The following is a 22,686-nucleotide window of genomic DNA, read 5'->3' on the forward strand; positions in this document are numbered from 1 at the left end:
CAGGACAAAATGTTAAGGAAGAAGTGGAAAACTTTTTTAGCGTTTTTTTGTCGTTTTGTTGTTTTATGGGTCAAAAGGCAAAGCCCACCAAGCTGAGTCACTAGTCACCAGCTTCTGTTCTATTTTTTCTTATTTAATATTTATTCATTAAAAACTTTACATAATTAACTCACTAAAAATTATCAAAAAACAAATTGGTCAACTTATTTATCAAATTTTAATCCATTAATTCTAATTTTAATCTTGATAATTAATAATTTTGCAAAAAATTGTCGATTTAATATATGGGATTTTTTTTTGTTGATTTTCATTGACTAATTAGTAATAGTATTGCCAAATTTAGGTTGAAAACAAAATTAACTGGTATCCAAGACCTCAGTAATAGGTAACAATTTATATTTATAGTACTATGTGTTATTTTCTTCCATATTTATTTTATTTAAAATTAAAATTTGAAAGGATGATCTGCAGTGATGGTTTTGGGAGGATTTGATGCTATATGCCAAAGGATTTGTGTTTTTTTTTAATTTTTATTTTTAGGCGAATTGCATATTTAGTCTCTTATCTTTATTTTAGGTTTCAAGTTGGTCCATTATCTTTTAATAGTTTCAAATTGGTTCCTTATCTTTTATTCCGTTTAATAAGTTAGTCCCTCCGTCAATTTTTTGACTAACGCTGTTAGATATGGACAGTGTCAAATGAAAAACACACTACATGAAATTTGACTTATAGCAACGGCAGATATTCATATTCGTGTGAATGAGCTAAATGCAGAAAAGCCTGATAGAATGGAAGAGGTTAGAAGAAGAAAACGATGCACAGAAATTTTTTGAAGGTATGTGACTTTTACCTACGGACATTTGCCGTTGCTATAAGTCAAATTTCTTGTAGTGTGTTTCCGTTTGACACGTGTCCAGATCTAACAGCGTTAGTAAAAAAAATGACGGGAGAGACTAACTTATTAAACAGAAGAAAAGATAAGGGACCAATTTGAAACTTTTAAAAGATAAGGGACCAACTTGAAACCTAAAATAAAGATAAGGGACTAAATGTGCAATTAAGTCTTATTTTTATTAATTTTCTAGTTTTAGGGGAAATAGACTTCGGTGATTCAGAATCCAGTCATGACGTAAGTAAAATTTGATCAAAAATAATTTTAACTAAAAATCAAATTTGAATTCCCCGAAACAATTTGTCCTAAGAGAATTCATTAACCATTTGAGTATTCGTAAGAATTTGTATTTTGGTGAGACTAATTTTATTTTATTTTTTTGTCTGAAAATAAAGTCTAGCTGATTTGAGTTGAAATCCTCTTCATTATATTGAGATTTCATAACATTATTTTAACAAAATTTTTTTTGAAGATTTTAAAATTTTTTAGCAACTATATAATTTTTTCTATATAAATTCAATGGCTGCAAGTATTTTACTTTCACGCTAGCAACTATAAATCATCCAAATAAAAACTCCAGCAACCATAATTTTGCGAGCCAAACTTGTTCGTGGAGTTAAAATGGAGAGATGTGTGGCTGTGGTCTCCACAAATGATCAGGCAAAGGTGAGAAATCAATGAAATTTTCTCATCCAACTCACCCATTTTCTCGCACACTTCTCAAACTTTCTAATTTATCCCTGTTATGTTGACTTCGGAAACTACGAACCGAATTTTTAACAGTTTGAAAAACGTTTTCCGCTCGCTACTTTTTCAAAAAACGTTTTCTGAATTACTGCGACTTATACCAGAACGCAACTCTTCAAGTCAGTTTCAATTTTCTGCGAAGAACACAAAGGATTAGAGTTGCAAAGGAAGAAAATCGATAAGGAAATGTTAGGCTTGCATCTACCTCAACAAATATCATCAACCTTTGATTCAATAAGTAAGTTATTGTTATTATTCATTGTTATTAATTGTCCTTCATCTAATTTTTATTTGCATCCGAAAATTCATTGTTATCCATTATTCATCCAAAAATTCATTGTTATTAAATGTTTAAATTGTTGATCATTGGTTTTTTGGGTTGTAGCATATTACCTAGCATATGTTGTAGATTTGCATTTATAAATTTGTACTCTATGTGTTTGAAAAAATGTCTCAATGAAGTTTGATAATGCATATGCTTGAAATTGTGTGCAATATAATTCATGAAAACGACTGAATTGGAATGGAATGCATAATGTATATGCTTGAGTTGGAAATAACCATATATATATTGTTGAATTATTTTTGATGATGGTAAAATTTTTTTGTTTAAATATGGAACATAATGTTGGAAGAACTAGGCTCGGTAGACCGAGTCAGGCACACTCTTCTACTCGACGAGAGGCTACTGCTGGCAATCCGCCTACAAAAAGAGGTCGTCGTAGACACGGACAACCACCGTCTCAAGGAACACATGATCATGAAGCAGGGGGGTCATGCGTGAATGTCACACGATCATGTTCAAGACGACAACAAGTTGATGATGTTGACGTAGATGCAGCTGAAGATGCGAATGTAAATGTTGGTCAATATCTGGCTGATGATGTAGACTGGCCTGATGAAGAACCAACTCAACATCAAACGCAACAACAACCACCACATGAACCACCACCTGCACATGAATTGCAACTAGAGGAGGGCTATCCGGGAGGACCTACTAATTTTTCCCCATTAACGGAATACCATAAACATAGGGCAATTCCGATATGGAATGCACCACCTGGTGACGAAGAGGTATATAAATTATTAATTGCATATGATTTATTAAATAATTAATTGTTGTTATGACTTGTTCTAAATTTATTTATTAATTTTCAGATTTTGAAGAAAACAGTGCGGGCCATCACCAACGGAAAGAAGATTATCAATCTTCAAAAATGGATCGGAGTCTGGACTAGTTTTGGAGAGCCATAGATGCAACCGGCTTTTAAACAATGCGGGCCATCACCAACGGAAAGAAGATTATCAATCTTCAAAAATGGATCGGAGTGTGGACTAGTTTTGGAGAGCCGTAGATGCAACCGGCTTAGAGCCGCTAATGAGGACCAATTACAGCATAATAGACCATGGGTTCTCATTGCATTTGCCGAAAGATGGTATTCGGAGACGAGCACCTTCCACCTACCAATAGGTGAGGTTGGCATCACATTGGACGACGTCTAATGTCTGTTACATCTTCCGATCGAGGGAAAGCTGTTGAACCACAAAAAGATATCAAGAACTGAAGGAGTTGAACTTGTGAATACATTCCTTGGAGTGCCTGAATACAAAGTTTAGGAATATTTTACTGATACCCACGGTTCGCATATAACTTATGGAGAGATGGAAACCGTGTATACTACAAATTGGGAGGCAGCTGACAAAGCTTTGAATGAAAACCGACCAATGCATGAGGTTACAGTGTTGAGGCAGCAGTGCATTAGGGCTTTTTTGTTGTTTTTGGTATGCACTACCATTTTCAGCAACAAAAGCCAATTCTACGTCGACGTAGTTTAGGATTCGATCTCGATTCTTACGTGTTTTAAATCATGTTTAGGATTCGATCTCTTACGTGTTTTTAATTTGAATTAGGTTAATCTTGATAATCATGTTAATTATGAATTAGGATTCGGTCATGTTTAGGATTCGATCTCGATTCAATTTTACTCAATGTTAATCATGTTAATCTGTTAATCATGTTTAGGATTCGATCTCAATTCTTACGTGTTTTAAATCATGTTTAGGATTCGATCTCTTACGTGTTTTTAATTTGAATTAGGTTAATCTTGATAATCATGTTAATCATGAATTAGGATTCGATCATGTTTAGTATTCGATCTCGATTCAATTTTACTCAATGTTAATCATGTTAATCTGTTAATCATGTTAATCTGTTAATCATGTTTAGGATTCGATCTTGATTCTTACGTGTTTTAAATCATGTTTAGGATTTGATCTCTTATGTTTTTTTAATTTGAATTAGGTTAATCTTGATAATCATGTTAATCATGAATTAGGATTCGATCATGTTTAGGATTCGATCTCGATTCAATCTCTTACATGTTTTACTCAATGTTAATCATGTTAATCTGTTAATCATGTTTAGGATTCGATCTCGGTTTGATGCGTTTTACTCGATGTTAATCTTACTTTTTTGCCTCTTTCATAGATTTCAAATTTCCAATGGCTGGAGAACAAAATGATACTACTGTGAAAGGAAGAGGTCCTTGGGATCCAAAGCTTGCAGCTCTTCTAAGCTCGGTTGTTATGATACTGAAACAACAAAATGATACTCCTGGGATTCCAAAGGTGGCAATAACAGGAAAAACGGCTATTGCATATATGGTAGACCAAAAGAAGGAGGAGTACACATAAGTCCTAGACCGAGGTTTTACCAGGATCCATAGGAAAGTTAAAGCGATAGTGGATAATTTAAAAGTAAAAGAAGAAGCTGAAGCTCTTAGACACAGTTTTGATAAAAATAACGAGGATGCTTCAAGAAAGATTGGTGGTGATGATATTGGGTTTTCTGCTGTTGGTGATGAAAATGAGAATGAAAGATCCGCCAAAATGGTTGAAAGTGGTCTGCAGAGGGGAACAAAACGAAAACGGCTTGAGGGTCTGCAGTACTTGTTGGACTCAGAAGTTGCAGCCTCTAGGGCCACTGTTGGTAAAAATAACAAGGAAGATGGTACAGAAAAGATTGTTTAAATGGTCGTCTCTTATATTACAAATTATACGATCAAATAAGTCTTTTGAATTTCAACATTTTATTCTTTTTGAACAAATTCACAAACTTTGTTTAAATCACCCATATTTTAATTTTCAGAAAATAACCCACTAATCTAATCATGTGAAGTGAATGCAACTTTGCAAATTTTTCATAGTTGTCAATGTGAAGTGAATGCAACGATGTTGAGTAATGAGACTAACCTTCCACCGGGAGCTAAAGATTGAATAATTGGTGACCATACCAATAAACCGTATGGAACCTCGATCAGTACCGTCATTTAGGATAGATAATCTTCTGAGCTTTAAAATCTTTCAACAATGCCACGAACAACACCAACTCCTGACTGAGAGAGATAAACTACAATATTAGCTAGAAAATATAAAACTAATATAGAAAATGTAAACAACTAAACAGTACTATATATTATCATGAAGATTGAGTTTCATCAGACATATATAATTCTTGTATAAAAGTAGTGTCTAGCGACACAATTGAGAATAATGCCTAAATATCTTTTTTGGAAGATTTTATATTTAAATATAGCTTAGATTTATATTTGAAATAAAATAATATTAGGCTTTATGATTTATATTTTTGTTTAGAATATTTAAGATTTGTTTAGAATTTATGATAGAATTAGTATTTGTTTATGTAGCTCTATATATAGAGCCATAAGCATGATCAATAAAACAAAAACTTTAGTTTTCTTCATATAACCATATACTTGGGGAGAGTTTTCTTCCTAAAATTATATCCCACCAAATTCCGCAATATCAAAAACACAAAAATCCCTATCAAATACAACCAATCAAAAACACCTCAAGATAATGTTGATGTATCATGTTAAACTTTTACTCCTGGCTTATTCGTTTTTTTTTTAAGGCGGATTGACTTATTCGTTCTTATCTACTAACATAAACACTTATGAGACTGCTTTAGAGAGCTTACTGAAACAGCTTATATGACATGTCCATAAGCTGTTTTAAGCTTATTCTCATAACTCATAAGCTCTCCAGGTTAGCTTATGAAAACAGCTTATAGCTTATATAAAACCTGTTAGACTTTTTGTATCTTTTATTATAGAAATAGCTAATACATAAGGAGATATATGATAAGTTTTTATGCTATAAGCGATAAATTGAGTTATCTATCCAAACATTGCTTAAAACATTGTAACAAACCTGGAACATGAGATAGCATCAAGTTCAAGAGCAACTTTCGACGAATTTCCTGTGCATGATGAACTTCGCGAAGGAAAATAGTGTGTTCATTGACTCCTTGAATTCCAAAAGTAGCAGGATGTGATCCTAATGCAATTACTAGCTTACCATAAGAACCAGGCTCCCTAGAAATAGCAGGTTGAATCCTTCCAATAGGTTCAGCAACTGTTCTAAACTCAAGAGTTCCAACACAAGTGGAAGCTAAGAGAGGAGTAAAAACCATGTGATTCCTAGGTGAGACCCAAATAAATGTCATAAATATTAGGGTCCAATCCTTTCATGAGTCTACACCCTGCCCAACCTGAAACAAGCACAACCACTCTTTGGTTTTTCATTATGCTTTGTTGGTTGCAAACTTGAAGCATACTCAATATTCTTAACACTAGGCTTTTCCTCAATGGGTTTAGATTCTTTTAATACCTAGTGTATCCGATTTATAATATAGATCAAATATATTAGTTATTGAACGAAGTTAAGAAATAAATTTTTGTGTTTATATATGAGACCAAAAAGGAGTATATAATAAGGTGGACAAGCTCAATGCGGCTATAGTATATGGGAAAGGTTTCTCTCCAGTGAAAATATCACTGCAGGGACTCAAGTGTGTATCCTTACCTTTCAATCCACCATTTTTGTTTTTCCTCTCTCTCTCCTACCTAAATCAAAGGGTGAGATTTAACAGGATGGTAATGTCACATGAGACAATCCCCACCCATAGTATATGCCTATTTGGACTTTAGCTTTACTAGCAAGGTACTGCTCATTTCATTGACACTTGTTTTTGCTATGATTTTTCAAAAAGGATAATATTGAATTTATTTAAGAAAAAATCTTAACAAGGAAAACCTACATGTGACTTTGTTAGGACAACATTTATAAGTTAAGTCTAAAAGAGTCACACTTTAATGGTCATATTTGTTTTTTTTTACAAAACTTTAATGGTCATATTTAATATTAAATTAAATCTAAAAAAAATATTAAATTTTAATGGCATGTATTAAATGCATCCATGAGTCATTTATGTTTTACGTTTGTAACAATTAGATCTTTAAGTTTTTTAGATAACAAATAGGTTTTAAGTTTTTTTAGCTAATAAATCAGTCATTTACGTTTCTAACTTGTTGCAACATTATGATTCTTTTAGTTATCCTCTCTTCTAATTGAGCCTCAATTGTTTGTGGCACATGGTTCATATCAGATTGAACCTCAAATTCATCAGTGTTTGGAAACATAGCACGCAAGATAACTAGAAGGGTAATTGTGGGATTTAGATCCTTTCCAATTTTTTCTCTCGTGTTGGTCATATTATAGTAATCTTAGTCTCCATTCAATTTTTTTTCTCTCCTAAATGATTCTATACTCTTTGTGATTTATCAACTATTAGATTAAAAAAATAAGAGAAAACCTGAGAGAAAAAATTGAAGAGGATACAAATCCATAATTGTGCAACAAAACTTAAAAGACTTATTTATTAATTGTTACAAACGCAAATATATTTGGCCTAATTTTTTTGACTGAAAATAAAATATTTTTTTGACTGAAAAGGCCTAATTTAAACTATAAAGTAAAGGTTAAATATTGTTGCAAGTACATTAACTGAAAATAAAATAAATAATATTTGAATACATATGATCCATAGCATTTAAAATTTGTTCTCAGCCTTTTCTCCATGCAGGATGACCTCCTCTGATTAATGGCCTATTCCATGTAGGATCATGCCCACGATTGGCAATTGGTTCACCATAGTCATCATCAAGCTAGCGAAGATTACAAATTCTTTTACCATAGGAAATCACATCACAATGATCACAAAATGAAAATTTGTGGATTAATTAGTCTGAAAATGCTATACCCTAAAGGCTATAGGCTACATTATACGAAGTAATTACATTACTTACAATACATATAGAGATCAAAAATTCAATTCAAATTAATTCTAGCTGGAAGGCATACTCCTGTAGCTTGCTCTTCCACAAAAATGCTTTCACATTTAACCAATTTTATGACATTCTCAGCTGCATTGTGATACTTCTTTTGTGCCTCAACAAAGCTACCTCCAAGAACATGTTCAATCCAATCTTCCACCGATTTTTTCTTGTCTGATATCCAAAAAGCTGCAAGTATCTGTAACATGACATCATGATCAATTTCCAGCACAAACTCTGATCCAAATGTTGTTTGAAATTGTTTGTCAATGCATTCTATTACTTGCTCAGCAAGATAATCAAAATTGAAAGGCTTAAAAACCACTTTTCCATCAATTTGATCAAGGAAATCATTTAACCATGCTTCAGGTTTTTGAACTGCTGAATCACTTTCACAATCATTATAATCAATATCCTCCTCAACTTCCTCATCTAGAGGCATATTCAGATCAAGAAAGGACCGTGATACCTCTCTTACGTGTTTCATTGTCTTGCTAGTTACTTTGTCATTGGAATTACTAATTTCAACGAGCTTTCTTTTATTCAGAAATGACCCTTTTCTCTTTGCAACCCTCACAATTGTACTACTGCTTCTCATCACATCCTCAGAAGCTTGTCCAAATGATAATTCAATCTGATATCTTTTAGCTTCAAAGATTCTTTCTTCGTTGAACATTTTAGGCTCCTTTTCCAAATCAGAATAGCCGTTATCTTTCAACACAGAAGAGGTCACAACAAAGATTGAATTGTTGATGCTGATTTCCCTTCCATGTGAGTATGGAAATTTTCCTGTTCTTATTGCTTGGAACAAACTATTCTGCACAAGTATATCAGCTTTATCTATATTTTCAAGAAGCACAACCGAACGCGGCTTTTTACTCAACTCGCCAGCAATATAATCCACAACTGTCTTCCTCCTAAGCACGTCTTGACATTCAAAAATTGAGTTTGAAGGTTGAAACCTTTCCTGAGAGCTCAAATCCACCGAGATTAGGCTTTGTTTGCTTCCAAATAGAGTTTCCGCAAGTGCCGAAGTAATTTTCCTTTTTCCAACTCTATCTGGTCCAAGGAAAGAAAACCACGTGTCTGCTCTAACATTCGAATTCGATTGACTATGCTTTCCGGCACCAGATCTACAAAGTGTCATAATTCTAATGATAGCATATATTGCCTCGTCTTGCAGCGGAACCTTTTCAGTAAGAAGTTTGTAAAGTGACTTGAAATCAACCATTTCAAATAGACTGTCTAAATTTGGACCAGAGTATGAAGATGATCTAGCAATTTGATTTGAAGTACTCTCATTCATAGTATCAAAATCGGTCGAAAGAGAATCCGACAAATGCTGCAGATGCTTCTTATGATCATTTAGTTTAGGTGTATCCGGCTCATGAGTAACCGATGTATACATAGTTCCCAAAACCAAATCTGTGGTGACAGGAGTAAGCGATGAAGATGACTTGCGGTCAAGCAGAGGACTTTGTGTGTCGAATTTTGAAAGTTTTGGTACATGTACGGCTTTATCTTTGGCACAAAGATTAGTATCAAAAGGTTGTGAAAATGGTATTATCTGTTTGGATGGAAATGGAGTTTGTAACTCTTTAGACATGTAGGGAATGGGATTTGAACAGTGGATTTCATTAAGATTGCTAGTTCCTCGACCAAATCGAAACCCCTCGTGGAATGGAGATTGGAACCTTGATAATGTTTGGGAAACATTCATTTCAGGTAATGATTTGTTTTGATGAAGATGTTGACAGATATCACTCCATTTCCTTTGCAATCCAGAGATCTTAGCATTCAAACTTGTATTATCTTCATTGGTCTGCACTGGATAATGAAGTTCATTATTACACAATACAGCCACAAATTGAACCATTGAAGTATGGTACATGATGCAAGACACAATTAGTGACAAATAATGAATCCAAGAATTTTAATCAAAATATAGATATATAAACAATCCCAGTGAGCATAGCTCAGTTGGTAGGAACATTGCATGTAATATGCAGGGACCGAGGTTCGAACCCTGGTAATCCCACTTATTCACCATAACAGGTGAAATTCTAGCCATTGGGATACTTGATTCAATGGTCTAGATCGCATGAATACATCAAATGCATGATTCTCTAAGTGTAGGTCCCTACTTCTGACAAAAGAAAATACAATTTCATGCAATGAACATTGTTCTTTCTTTATAAAATACTACTATATAATTAATAACTTTTGAAGATGTTCAACATAAGTTTTCTAATCTACTATGAAGAAAAGGTAGTATAACTTTTTCATTTCCCAATATTAATCTCAAAGATTGTCCTTAAGGTATCATGTCTAAGCAAGGTGATAAACATTAGAATATTTTACAAGGAAGGTTAATCTTTATGTCCACAAAAAGTATATATCATGCATAATACTACTACATATGATATATTTTGGCTTATTGGAAATGCTATATCCTACACGTAAACATGGGTCCATTGATTGCATTATTTGCATATATGTCTATGGTAGGGCCAAAGTATACATGTTGGCAATATTAAACATGCATTGTCCTAATCAACTTTCAGAAACATCACTAACTCAGTTCAGTAAACCGAATCTTTGAAGGCCTATCTTTGGTATAGGCACAAGCATTTAAGGTGACAAACCACTATATTGCCACCTTTTATTCTTAGTTAGTAAAATGCAATTTTATTACTTTTACCATTTAAGGCCATAGTAGCATTATTGCTGCTTACCACTAAATTATTTTAGTTGATCAGTACATGTACAATAATTGCCCTCATAATGTTGCATTTATGTGTGTGACAGTGTGAGCATGTGAATGTATCTGCATGCAATGGAATTAAAAAGTTGTACATAATGTTAGGTGATTATAAGTCATAACACTAACACACCTTTGCCAAACTCAATCCTCTATTATCTGAATCTACATTCACTTTTTGTAACCAAGGTAAATTTGTTGATGCTGAAGTAGATGGTCCTACTACATTCACATTATCAGCAACTTCTTGTTCATACTTTTCATTGCATGTGTCACAAAGAGTTAAAGATGAGGATGAATTTGTACAACTTATGGAATTTCTGAAATCAGATGGTGTTGAAAAGAAGCCACCAAATGGAACAAAGGACCCCATCAAGCTGGAAAATATATAATGAAAATGAAAATGGAACTTTTAGAGTTAATAGACACCAAACTGTCAGAAACTAAAGTGCACATTAAGAGATGGACTTTAAGCATCATCCATCCAATAAAAGAAAAAAAAACACACCATCAACCGAAATTAAATACTTCCTCCGTCTTTTTCATAAGAAACAAGTCACTTTTTAGATTGATTACCAGATACATCAGTTATTCAAGGAATATAAAAATTCAACTGTTTCTTATAAAAAAAACAAAGGTAGTATATTACAGGCAATATATTTACAACACAATAAGGCTACAGAATTTGATAGGTCAAAATTGGATATGGGTTGGTATGCCGTCTCAAACCCGTGACGTCATGCTCACGCAGTCAGCCATGTCCGGACTATTCAATCAAAGATTGGGATGTTTGAGATTTCATACTTAGTATTTTAGATTTTAAAAACATATATCAAAATTTACACTGAAATTCAGATTATATAATCTTGATCGAACTGTTCAAATTTCACTGATTATGTGCGGTCACACTGCAAAATTACATTCATAAAGCCAAGCCCAAAAAAGAAGAAGTGGGTCAAGGGTGCAGAAAAAGAAGCATTCATCAAAAGACTGCAGGTAGAAATAACATTCATGATTAATGAGATGACACAAAAGCATAAGCATTAAGCACTAATATATCTCTAGCATCCATTAGAGGAATGTTTTTAGAATTCACATTAACTTGTTCCCAGATAATAGGAACATCACAACAAATCTATGGAAGAAGGTGAAAAAATTGTCTCAAAAACAAAAACCAAATGAATCATGACCCTTATTAGATTATGCTCTAAATTCATATAAAATAGAAAAAAGGTTATAGAAAGATCCAAGAGTCAGATTATAATTCAAGATTTAAAATATAAAATTACTCCTTCCTTTCTGTATGCACTGTAACCAAGCAAACAACTTTAGAGTGACAGAGAAAGAGTTCAAAAGCAACCAAAAACCAAAATCATCTGAATAATTAAAAAAAAAACACACAAAACAAGTGAAAGCAACAACAACAACAACACAAACTAGTTCCAATCTACACTCCATAATTTATTAGCCAATGAACATATTGACATGTCAACTTTTTATTTACAAACAATATGTTACATTACACACACACATCTAAACAAATACCAATATCATAGTACATCACTTCCTTTTCATTGATATAATAATAATAATAATAATAATATATATTATAAAGTATATAGTATGTAATAATATGTATTATTAAACTGAAAGTGCATGAGCACACACAACCTATGACAAAATAACACACATAGGTAAAGACAAAGTACAAACCAGAACCAATAAAGAAACAGAAAAGGAAATGAAAAGAGAAACAAACCTGGATTTAGAGTATAGTCCTTCCATAGAAGGAGTAGCAGATGTCACAGTCAAAAGATGCAAATCCCAATCTTTATCAACGGTTGGAAACAACCTTAGAAACTTAGAAAACACTTCACAATTTCCCGCTACACCTATCAACCAAATCTTCCCACCATAAACCTCCAACAACCTTGTCAACCGTGAAACAACAACATCACCAACAACATTAACACAATCATCATCATCATTCATCTTCACAAAAACCTCAATCTCCCCAAAACTAACAACAACACCAGCACCCAAACATTGCTCAACTAAACGACCCACTTCATCAAATCTTAACCCCATCTTCTCCTCACTTCCACCACCAACAACAAACTCAAAAATCTCATTTTCAATAGAAATCACACTCAACCCATCAAGCTCTTTAGGTAAAAAACCAATCTTTCCACTTTGAACTAACTCAATAAACCTTTTAAGAGCGGTTTTAGCATAAACCCCAATCAAAAGAGGATTCTTTTTACTAACCCCCTGACTCTTTCCAGCAATAACCTCAACAATCCTTCTCGAATTCTCATCGAACCGAAACGGTTCAACTGGTTCGATGTTGCATAAAAAAACCGGAGTAGAAGACCGATGGAAGAATCTAGAAGGTGGAGGAGGTTGAAGTAAAGCGAATTTAACATCATAGCTACGAAAACCTGCTTCAGCAAAAACTCTACTAACAATAGGATCATCAAGAATCGAAAGAATGAAATGCTTCAATTCAACTTTCAAAAACGACGCCGTTTGATTTTGTTGATTTTGTTGTTGCATTATTTGAAGTAAATGGAAACTATCTGGATGACGACGTTGATTTGCCTGAGAGCGTTTAATGGCTGCCATGAGAGAGTTAGAAACCGGAGGTCCGCCGTTTCCGCCGTCGGAGACGGCGGAGGACTTGGAAGTAGGGAGACGGTCGAGGGAAACACCGACGGAGAGTTCTAAGGCGCGGAACTGAAGACGAGGTGAGTATGGTGAAGTTCCGGCGCGTGCACACGCGTCGCGTAGTGAGTTGGAGGGAAGAGAGAGTAAGGCTGAGATGGCGTGAAGAGATGTTGTTTGAGGGTGGGATCGTCTACGCGCTACTGAAACTGCGTCGTCGAGTGCACGCGCTGCTTCGTCTGTTAAGCATTGCCTCGCTGTGCTTACCGGCGTCGGCATCGCCGGCTAGCATATATTTGAAAATAATAAAAAAAATTATTATGATATTTGAAATTGATGTTGAGTTTTTTTTTGAGTGAGGTAATAAAAAGGTTTTTAGTTTAGTTATTGAAGTTGAATAAACAATAACTAACTAACTATATTTAAAGTAAGTGTGTTAGTGTTGGAGAGGAAGAGAAAAGGATGAGGTTTTAATGTTTGATGATGAAGAGGATGATGTTTTTTTTTTATGAAGTTGGGGTGGATTGTTGAAGTGGGGTCCTTGTTTTGTGCCATGGTGGGCATAGATTCTATGTGGGAAGAAAAGGAAAGGAGTGTGGAGTGAATTCAATAGGTTCTAAATTCTAATTTTCATGTTATTTATCTCTCTTTTTTTCTTTTATGTTAGTTATATCGTACTCTCTTCTTCGACCTTATTTACAAAAAAAAACAAGTTAACAAAAGAGTTTGATTTTAAATATAAGTAAAAGTTACTAAAAATAACTATATTTAATGTTATTTTTTTAAAAGTATCTCTAATTAATTGTTCTACTTTTAACATGTATAATTTCAATGCAAATTTAATGTATTGCAAGGGGCACTTTAGTAAAAATAGCAACTTTTTTAATATGCGTGAAATAAGAAAAATTTGCTTATAAATAAAGTCAGAGGAAGTAGTCATTATTTCCCTTTTTTAAGTATTTTATTGCTCTTTTTGATTTATTCACTATTGGATTAGGAAAAAAAAATAACATAAAAGAAAAAATCGAAGAGATTTGAATCTTCAAACTTGTGTTATATTTAAAGAGGAAGTTTTGGATTGATACAACAATTTCAACAAACTATTCTTTTTAATTATGACTAAAGAAATTATCAAAAAGAACACATTTACTTATGATTTTAGAATTTTGACACATAAAAAATTTGGATCCTCTCCAACATTTTCTCTCATGTTGTTTACTCTGTTATAATCTTAATCATTTATTTTTCTTTTTCTCTTATACGGTGTTCTTCTCTTTTGTTATATAAGGTTAATTAAATACTCCCTCCGATTTTTAATATAAGAGAAATTTTATATTTTAGATTCATTGAAAATTCAATATATCTAGTCAATAATATAAACTAAATATATTAGATTTTCAATGAATTTAAAAAGTAAAGTTTCTCTTATATTAAAAATCAAAGATAATATTACGGAAGAGGGCTAAACATAAAAAAATACGAGAGGATTCAAATCTCTCATAAGAGTTACTACTTTTTAGCAAAGACACTTATAAGAATTGATCCATGAACAATTTTCTCAGGAAAAAAAATACGACAACCGTATTCCAACTCTCTATGCACTGTTTCCAGAATTTACAAAAAAATATTTAGAAAATCAAAAAGTAAAACGAACGCATAAATTTTTATATTTTTATTTAAAAATTAATTATTCAAATAACATTTTTCATAAGAATTATTATTTAACAGCATTCTCAGTTGTCACACATTTAATTATGAAATGGCTATTTAACTCCCTTTTCTTTCTTTTCCTTTTTATCAAAAAGTTTCTGAGTGCTTGTCTTTCATGGTGGTGAGCGAGGGAGATGCCGTGCCCACTTAAGTATTTGTGGGTAAGAGAGGGTCAATGTCAAACTTTTTTGGGGACTAAATAGGGACCTTTTGTTCTTCTTTCTTCTTTTTATTTCATTTCTTTTTGCTTTATGAAATATATTTACATGAAAAAGATGTGTCTATTCCAATCTAAAATATCTAATTTAATCTCAATCGACTCAAATTTAAATAGCTAAGCATCCTATGATGTTCGCCGCCATATTGCTTTATCATATTAAGAAGTCTCACATCGGTTGCGAGATGACCTGAATATTTATAAGTGAGGATAATCTTCATCTTACAAGTCGGTTTTGTAAGGATGAGTTAGACCTAAAATTCAAAAGACATCATCCTATCTTATTATGTGATATTTATTATTGTCACAACTTACAATAATGTCTTAATATATTCTTTATTTGTTTTATGATTAATTTTTTTGTATAACTAGTTTGATCGAAAATAATATAAATTTAGTGTTGATGGATCACAGTAGGAATTGTGGAAACCTGCGAAAATGGAGTTGAAAGGATAATACTCTCTGAAGCGGAGAATGAGGATCATTTTAAATGGTGGAAAATTATGTGGTAAAATATTCTCCGCTGATTCCCCACCGCGTTAACATCCCTATATTTAATTATTTTATTTTTTGTTATAAACTATTATAATATTATGCTTTTTTAAGCTTGTCATCCAACCTAATTATAACATTAGTAAGTGAGTTTGACATCAAATTTAACCCAAAACTCTAAGACATCGGTTTTATGGATCTTTTCACTTAAAAAAGTGTTTAAGATCTATTTTTCTATCTGATAAGTGCCCAATTTTAGTTAAAATATATCATGAATTGTGGGCACTTAGTAGTACATTCATAAAGAAATCATGATTAAAAACCTCTTTTGATGTAAATATAGCATTGAAATTTATCCCAAGACATTTTGTTAGGAATGGCTAGAAAAGCAAGATTTTTGAAGCCTTCGCTCAGCGAATCCATAGCGAGACATGGCGAACAAAACCAGTGGGTTCAAGGTCCATGGCGAGCTTCAGCGAGCTTCTGCAAACTGAACAGCAAAATCAACATTCGCTTAGCGAAAGATAGCGAGAGATGGCGAACAAAACCAGGGAGTGATGATCTGATGGCGAGAGATAGCGAGCTTCAGCGAACAAATGATGAGTCAGGCTTTTTGCTACGTGTCAAGAAACCCCTTGCTTAAGTAACTAGTTCGCTCAGCGAACATCATTTCGCTTAGCGAACTCCACTGTCCTGAAAATCTATAAATAGAGCTCAGAAGCTATTTTCTTAGATATAGAGTTTTGTAATAGTTCAGAAACAGAAGTAACATTAGTTTTAAGAGTTCTTGAAGGTGGATTCATCATTATACTTGAGAAATCAAGAGATGTTCTTCATCCCTTTTCATCATTGTTCTTGTAAGTTTACTTTTATCATGTCTAGCTAAATTCCTTTGTTGTTGGGATTAGATGTAGTTATCTTGTGATCATGTAGTCAATTCGATCTTAATATATATGTTTTCTTTATCAATCATTATAAGTGTTATCTTGTTTTAATCGTCTATTTCTAAAAGATTTGAACGACATAGACATATATTGTTTGAATCAAGAGTAAAAGATAATCACTTATTAAACTTCGATGTTTAGACATAGATGTCAAGTTTAATAATCACGTCAAATATCAGATCTTAATGCTATTATGTCGATTAATGATTCGAGACATCGAACGTTAATAGATATAATAGATTTCACGGCGTAATCCGGACACGGATACATTCGATGTGTGATATGTGATAATAATGATTGGTAAATGAAATATATATAGTGAGGTTGATTGATACATGCTGGCGAGATAATGAATCTAGTTCCGACAACTTTTTGTTATCCGAAAAGTTTAAAAATCCTTTTAACCAAATCGCACTTTTATGTTTTCAAAACAAATCTTACAAAAACCCGCACTTAAAATCATGGAAATCGCAAACCAACGTTTAATATCACACTAGTCCATGTGGATACGATATAACGAAAATACTTGTTTTTGTATTTCATCACTATCTAATGTATAACTCAACTCACACTTGAAATATCATCGATATTTCCCTCAAATGTGAGTTCGTCCATTTTTTTATAGGTATGTTTCCCCTCAAACAAAAGGTTCTTCTTCCACTTGCACCCCGTTGGGATCCATCAACGAGACACACCGCCTAAACACTTTGGTCAAAAGACTTTAGACACAGTCAGTTCAACCATCGACTCTGATACCACAATTGGATCATCTAAGAGACACGAGAATCATCACACCGAGCCTTGAACAACCACATAAATAAATTTGACACCACATCTTAACTCAAAATCTTAAGATATATTGTGATAATGTTTTACTCATTCAAATATTAAAATCGTTGTTTACAACTATCTGTTTAAAGAGATTACATATCTTACTATTTGAACTAATTTATTATTGTTTACGATATTGTCATGTGAATTTTTTTTTTGTCAAATAATTTAGTGGCAAGAAATTTCATTCTTAAGGTAAATAAATAAAGTGTTCGGGGTTCGAACCTCGACCTCTGCATATAAAATACAATGTTCCAACCAACTGAGCTAAATTCAGAGCGACATTCATGTGATATTTATATGTCTAATTCATCAATTCTCGACTTGTTTGAAATTATTTTAATAGGTTCATGGATTAAAAATACTGTCATTAAATCTCTCAATTTGTAAACATATCTAATTATATCTCTGAATTAATTTTTCTAATGGATTTTCAAAACCTTAAATATTTATAATTAAGTCATTCCTAAACTCAAATAATTTTTATTTAATCTCTAATTTCAGGGACGTACAGAAGATTTTTAAGCTTTTGAAAACCATGCGACTTGTGTGACAGTGTGAGGGTATCTACCACAAAAATTAAAATTGATGGTCGGCCGTCTATTTTCCAAAGAAATAATCAATATAAACATCTTTTAATGGTAAAGGTGTATTAGTATTTTTTTTTTTTGACCGTTAAAGGTGTATTAGTATTACATATTGAAAAATATGTAAATTTTATATTAAAAAGAGATAAAGCTTAGGGGTGGTTTCATATTAAAAAAATTAATATGACCAATTAATAATTAATATTGACCGTTTCAAAAAAAGAGATAAAGTCTATAAAGATTTTATAATATGGTCGATAACAAGTTTGTAAATAGTGAGCTACCACTTTACAAATTCCTTTTTTAAAGATGTGATAAAAATTTAATAGTCAAGACATTTGATTCAAGTGGGTAATGAATTTTTCCTAGAATGAATTATATATTCTGAAGAATCTGAATTCGATTCATGATCGAAATAGTTCTTGACCAAACGTTAATACATCTGCCTACGCACAGGCACCTTGTTGTGTGCGTTACTTCACTATCATGTTGTATACAATTAAATTGATTGAATTATTGAAAAATCGACAAAATTTAGCTTCTTCATCGGTTTGTCCATTTAAATTCTTATTGAAAGGATGACAACAAGGAAGTTGATTGGGCAGCTTATTGGGCATTAGCTTGTCATGCAATATACCCTTGGTTATGTTTGTGGAGAAATAGGGTTGGGAACAGGCCAGACCTTGACAGGCCTGAGCTAACCTACGATTTTATTTCAGGCCTGAGTCTGGTCTGTGACTTATCAAATGTTTTTTTTTTTTGCCTGGCCTGAGCCTTTTAAAAGTCTGGCCTGATCTTGTAGCCTGTTTAAAAGTCTGTGTTACATTAAAGCTTCTCTATATAGTTTTTTTAAATAGGCTAAACAGGCCTTAAAAAGTTCACATTTAAATTTTTATAATTTCTACAACATTAAGAAAAAGCTAATAATATGATTAACACAATAATTAAAAACTAATAAAATAACAAATACGATTACGAAAAGTCGCAATAATTAAAAGCTAAATAATATTTATATAAATAATATTTTTTTTATAAGATATAAATAATAATATTATATAAATAATAATTATTATAAACAGGCCGGCCTATCAGGCTTCGTAGGCCTTTTTAGAAGCCTAAGTTTGGCCTATTTATGTAAACAGGCCGTTTTCAAAGCCTAAGCCTGACATTTTTAATAACCAGGCCAGGCCAGGCTTATACAGGCCAGGCCGAAAGCCCCTGTAGGCCACCTAGCCTATTCCCAACCCTATGGAGAAATACAGATACGTAAGTTATGAAGAGCATTGGTTGCGTCCAATATACCCTTGGTTGAAGGTGTATAGTGTTGCGTATGTCACGAGGGGGCATTTAGGGGATATCTATATTGGGTTTAAGAACAACTCTATAAGTAAGTTGAACATTACACTTTTACCCAAAATCTTAAGGTGTTAAGTTTATGGGTCCTCTCACTTATAAAGTGTTCAACCTCCACTTTTATAAGCAATGTGAGACTTAACTCACACTTGCCACAATAATCTCCACTCAAGTGTGAGTTCTTCAATTCTTTATGCTCCCCCTCAAGCGGAAGCTTTCTTAATCCTACACTTACTTGTACCGACGTAAGTCATACTGCTCCACGGGACTCGCCGCCTGACCACCTTTGTCAGGAAGACTTTTGATACAAGGAGCCAGTTCCACCCTTCGTCGAACCATCAGCTTTTATACCACTGTTGGGTCTTGAGGGGGGTCCGGGAGATCAACACATCGGACCTTGAACAACTTCACAAGTAGTAATGTGGCTCATTATAAGACAACAAAAAGTGTTGTTGGTGAGGTGAGCTTAGTTGTTTCAAAATTAGAGGTGCTTGTTCGCTGGGGACCTCTGTCGAAGAGTTGGGTTAGGTTGAACGATTCGTGTAAGGATGGTAACAAGACAATATGTCGAGGTCTTGTTCGTGGGAGTGGGGAAGAGTGACTTGGTGGCTTTTCTAAGTTTGTGGGGAGTTGTGGTGCTCATGTTGCGAAGCTATAGGGTTTGAAGTATGTTAGAAGATTTGGGCTTCGCTTGCAGTGGAGTTACATATTAATTCTCAAGTGATGGTTAAGATGCTTAGAGAGTAACGTGACTAGTTCTTCTTGTTGAAACATTGTTTGTGGAATTCGCCATCTCCTTCAAAAGAATTAAGAGATTCAAATTCAACACTCCTATTGTGAAGTTAATAAATGTGTCAATATGTTAGCTAATATTTGGGTGTGATCTCTTAATCTTTTATAAATCTTATTCGACTGACCAAGTTAGGTTCTTGTCTTCAGCTAATAATTGAGGATTAGCTAATTGTTGTTTAATCTTTTTAAAGTTCTCTTCAAATCTTCTCATCCTTTTTTTTAACAAAATAGAGTGACACAGTTCACTGTTGTGTACTACTCACACATATTGTTTTGACTATATTTTTCTATTAATAAATTAAAATAAATATTAGTTTATAAGATGTTGAATTCGTCTCGATGAGTATTTTCAAAATATCAAAGTTTTATAATTTTAACTATTATACAATTAAAAATATTAATCGTCAAAATTATGCATCGGCATGCGTGAAAAGGTCAACTGTGTCGCTCAATTTGAGACGAAATGAGTACTATTTAAAATGTTTAAACTTTAAAGAGAGCACCAGAGACAATCGTTAGCATTTCCCTAAGATAATATAGCGTACAGTTTTCCTTAACATTTTTTTATGTCAAGTAGTCTAATAGTTAAATTTTTTACCTTAAATATAAATATGTGAAATATCCAAAATTCAAACCTCGACTTTTACGTATATATAATGCATGCGACATTAGGAAAGTTTTCCTTAAACTTTAATATTGGGATCTTATAATTTTAAATTAATGTAGAACTATAATTTTTTTAATATCAATCGACTAAAATATTAGTTTGGGGTCCAGTAATAAATTGCTAGTCTTTCATTTGGAGAAAAGTTCAGAAGTTATTACCTAATTGGCTAATTCGTGTTACAATCAACCCTTCAAATCAATGGAACTGTGGGCGTTTGTCCGTTATCAAATTGGAGTATCCTACGTATATTATCATCTTCTTCATCGATCTATGCTCTTTAATTATCAATTCAAAATATGTCTTTTCTAATCATAGTGGAAAGTTACATTGGTGTTTATCGGTTGGATTATTATCTATGATTTTGTTATTCTTCTTTCTTATATTTATATATGCATCTTTATTGATATAACTTGTCAACTAGGTTGAGGTTTGAGTCCTGTTTTCTACTCTATCTATTTCAAATTCAATTTCAAATACGTGTCTTCGAAATTTAGGGTAAAAAATGTATCTAATTTTATAAAATAAATAATTTTTAGGTTAGTCATTACTTTATTTTAGTATAAATTTAGTTCTTACTTAATTTTTATGGTATTATTAGCCCTATAATTTTTTTCTAAATATGTGTGTTTAGTCCTACTAAAATTAATTGTGTAATATATTAGCCTTAAACTCTTAAAATTTTAAAAGCTTTTTAGCATATATGTTTAACACTTTATAAAATGTTTATTTATTATGTACTAAAAAAATTCATTTACTATGAGGACCACAAACCTGAGGAGATGAGAATATTTCTCCACATTTGTGTTTTATGCTAAGAAACTTCATGGATATGCAAACCACATAAAGTTTTGAAGGTTTTGCCACATTCAAAGTAGGGGTCCATGGGTGCGGGTTTGACACTTACCAAACTCACACCCAAAATCATCACCCAAACCCAAACCTAAAGACTGTTCGGGTGGCAAAACAACACTCACGCCCACACCCATTGAGTTCGGATTTTTTCCACCCAAAACCAAACCCACAACACATTTAAAAATAATTTGCAAATTTAAGAAATTAAATTCCAACATAGACTTTGAATTAAATTACAAATTTACAACTAAAATTAAGGTCTTCCAAAGAAATTCAAACATAGACTTTCAAGAAATTACAACATATACTTTCAAGAAATTAAATTACAACTAAAATTTAAGGTCTTCCAAGGAAATTGAGGGAGACTATGGGGGTAATTAGGTAATTATAAAATATTTCGGGTGGGTGTATGGGTTTCGGGTGTGGGTTTGACTGATACCAAACCCACATCCATATTATCGGGTGTCACCCGAACCCAAACCCAAACCCAGTCAAATTGGGTTTCGCCCGTTGACTTGGATTTGAGTTCGGGTGGGTCTATCGGGTTTGGGTTTTTTTGCCATCCCTAATTCAAAGCAAATACGAAGCATCGTGTATGATTCTTAAACATGACTAGTTTGTTAAACAAATAAAATTATAGAGTAGTACAATAGAGACAGGTAAGTCACAAATTTATATTAAAATATATGGTTATAATTGAAAACAATATATCCATGTGTACACAAACAAAATTTATTTTAAAAGTATCTTAATTTTTTTTTACACGAAAAATATCTTTAATTTCCTTATTTCTTACTTTGTGTTGCTTCATTATTTCACAACTAATATGGACACCCATGCCAAGAATAGACTATAAATTCATTTTTTTTAGGTGGGAGTAATTCTCCAACGAATGCGGTGCAAATATTTAACAAAGTTTTTCATATAAAATAAACAATATTTTCAATGATAAAATCTCAGGAAACTATATTTAGTATAAA

General features: G+C 32.7%; 1 protein-coding gene across 1 annotated transcript; it reads right to left on the bottom strand.

The window, feature by feature from the left end:
- Positions 1-7,462: 7,462 nt before the first annotated feature.
- On the bottom strand, positions 7,463-13,997 carry LOC123913467 (protein SMAX1-LIKE 7). The gene is made up of 3 exons (XM_045964219.1): positions 12,357-13,997; positions 10,731-10,974; positions 7,463-9,658 (listed from the first exon to the last, which is right to left on the bottom strand). Exons 1-3 carry the CDS (start codon positions 13,538-13,540, stop codon positions 7,832-7,834), a joined length of 3,255 nt encoding a protein of 1,084 aa, XP_045820175.1. The 5' UTR covers positions 13,541-13,997; the 3' UTR covers positions 7,463-7,831.
- Between the last annotated feature and the right edge of the window lie 8,689 nt (positions 13,998-22,686).

The sequence above is a fragment of the Trifolium pratense genome, linkage group LG3 (genome assembly GCF_020283565.1).
Source record: "Trifolium pratense cultivar HEN17-A07 linkage group LG3, ARS_RC_1.1, whole genome shotgun sequence".
NCBI lineage: Eukaryota > Viridiplantae > Streptophyta > Magnoliopsida > Fabales > Fabaceae > Trifolium > Trifolium pratense.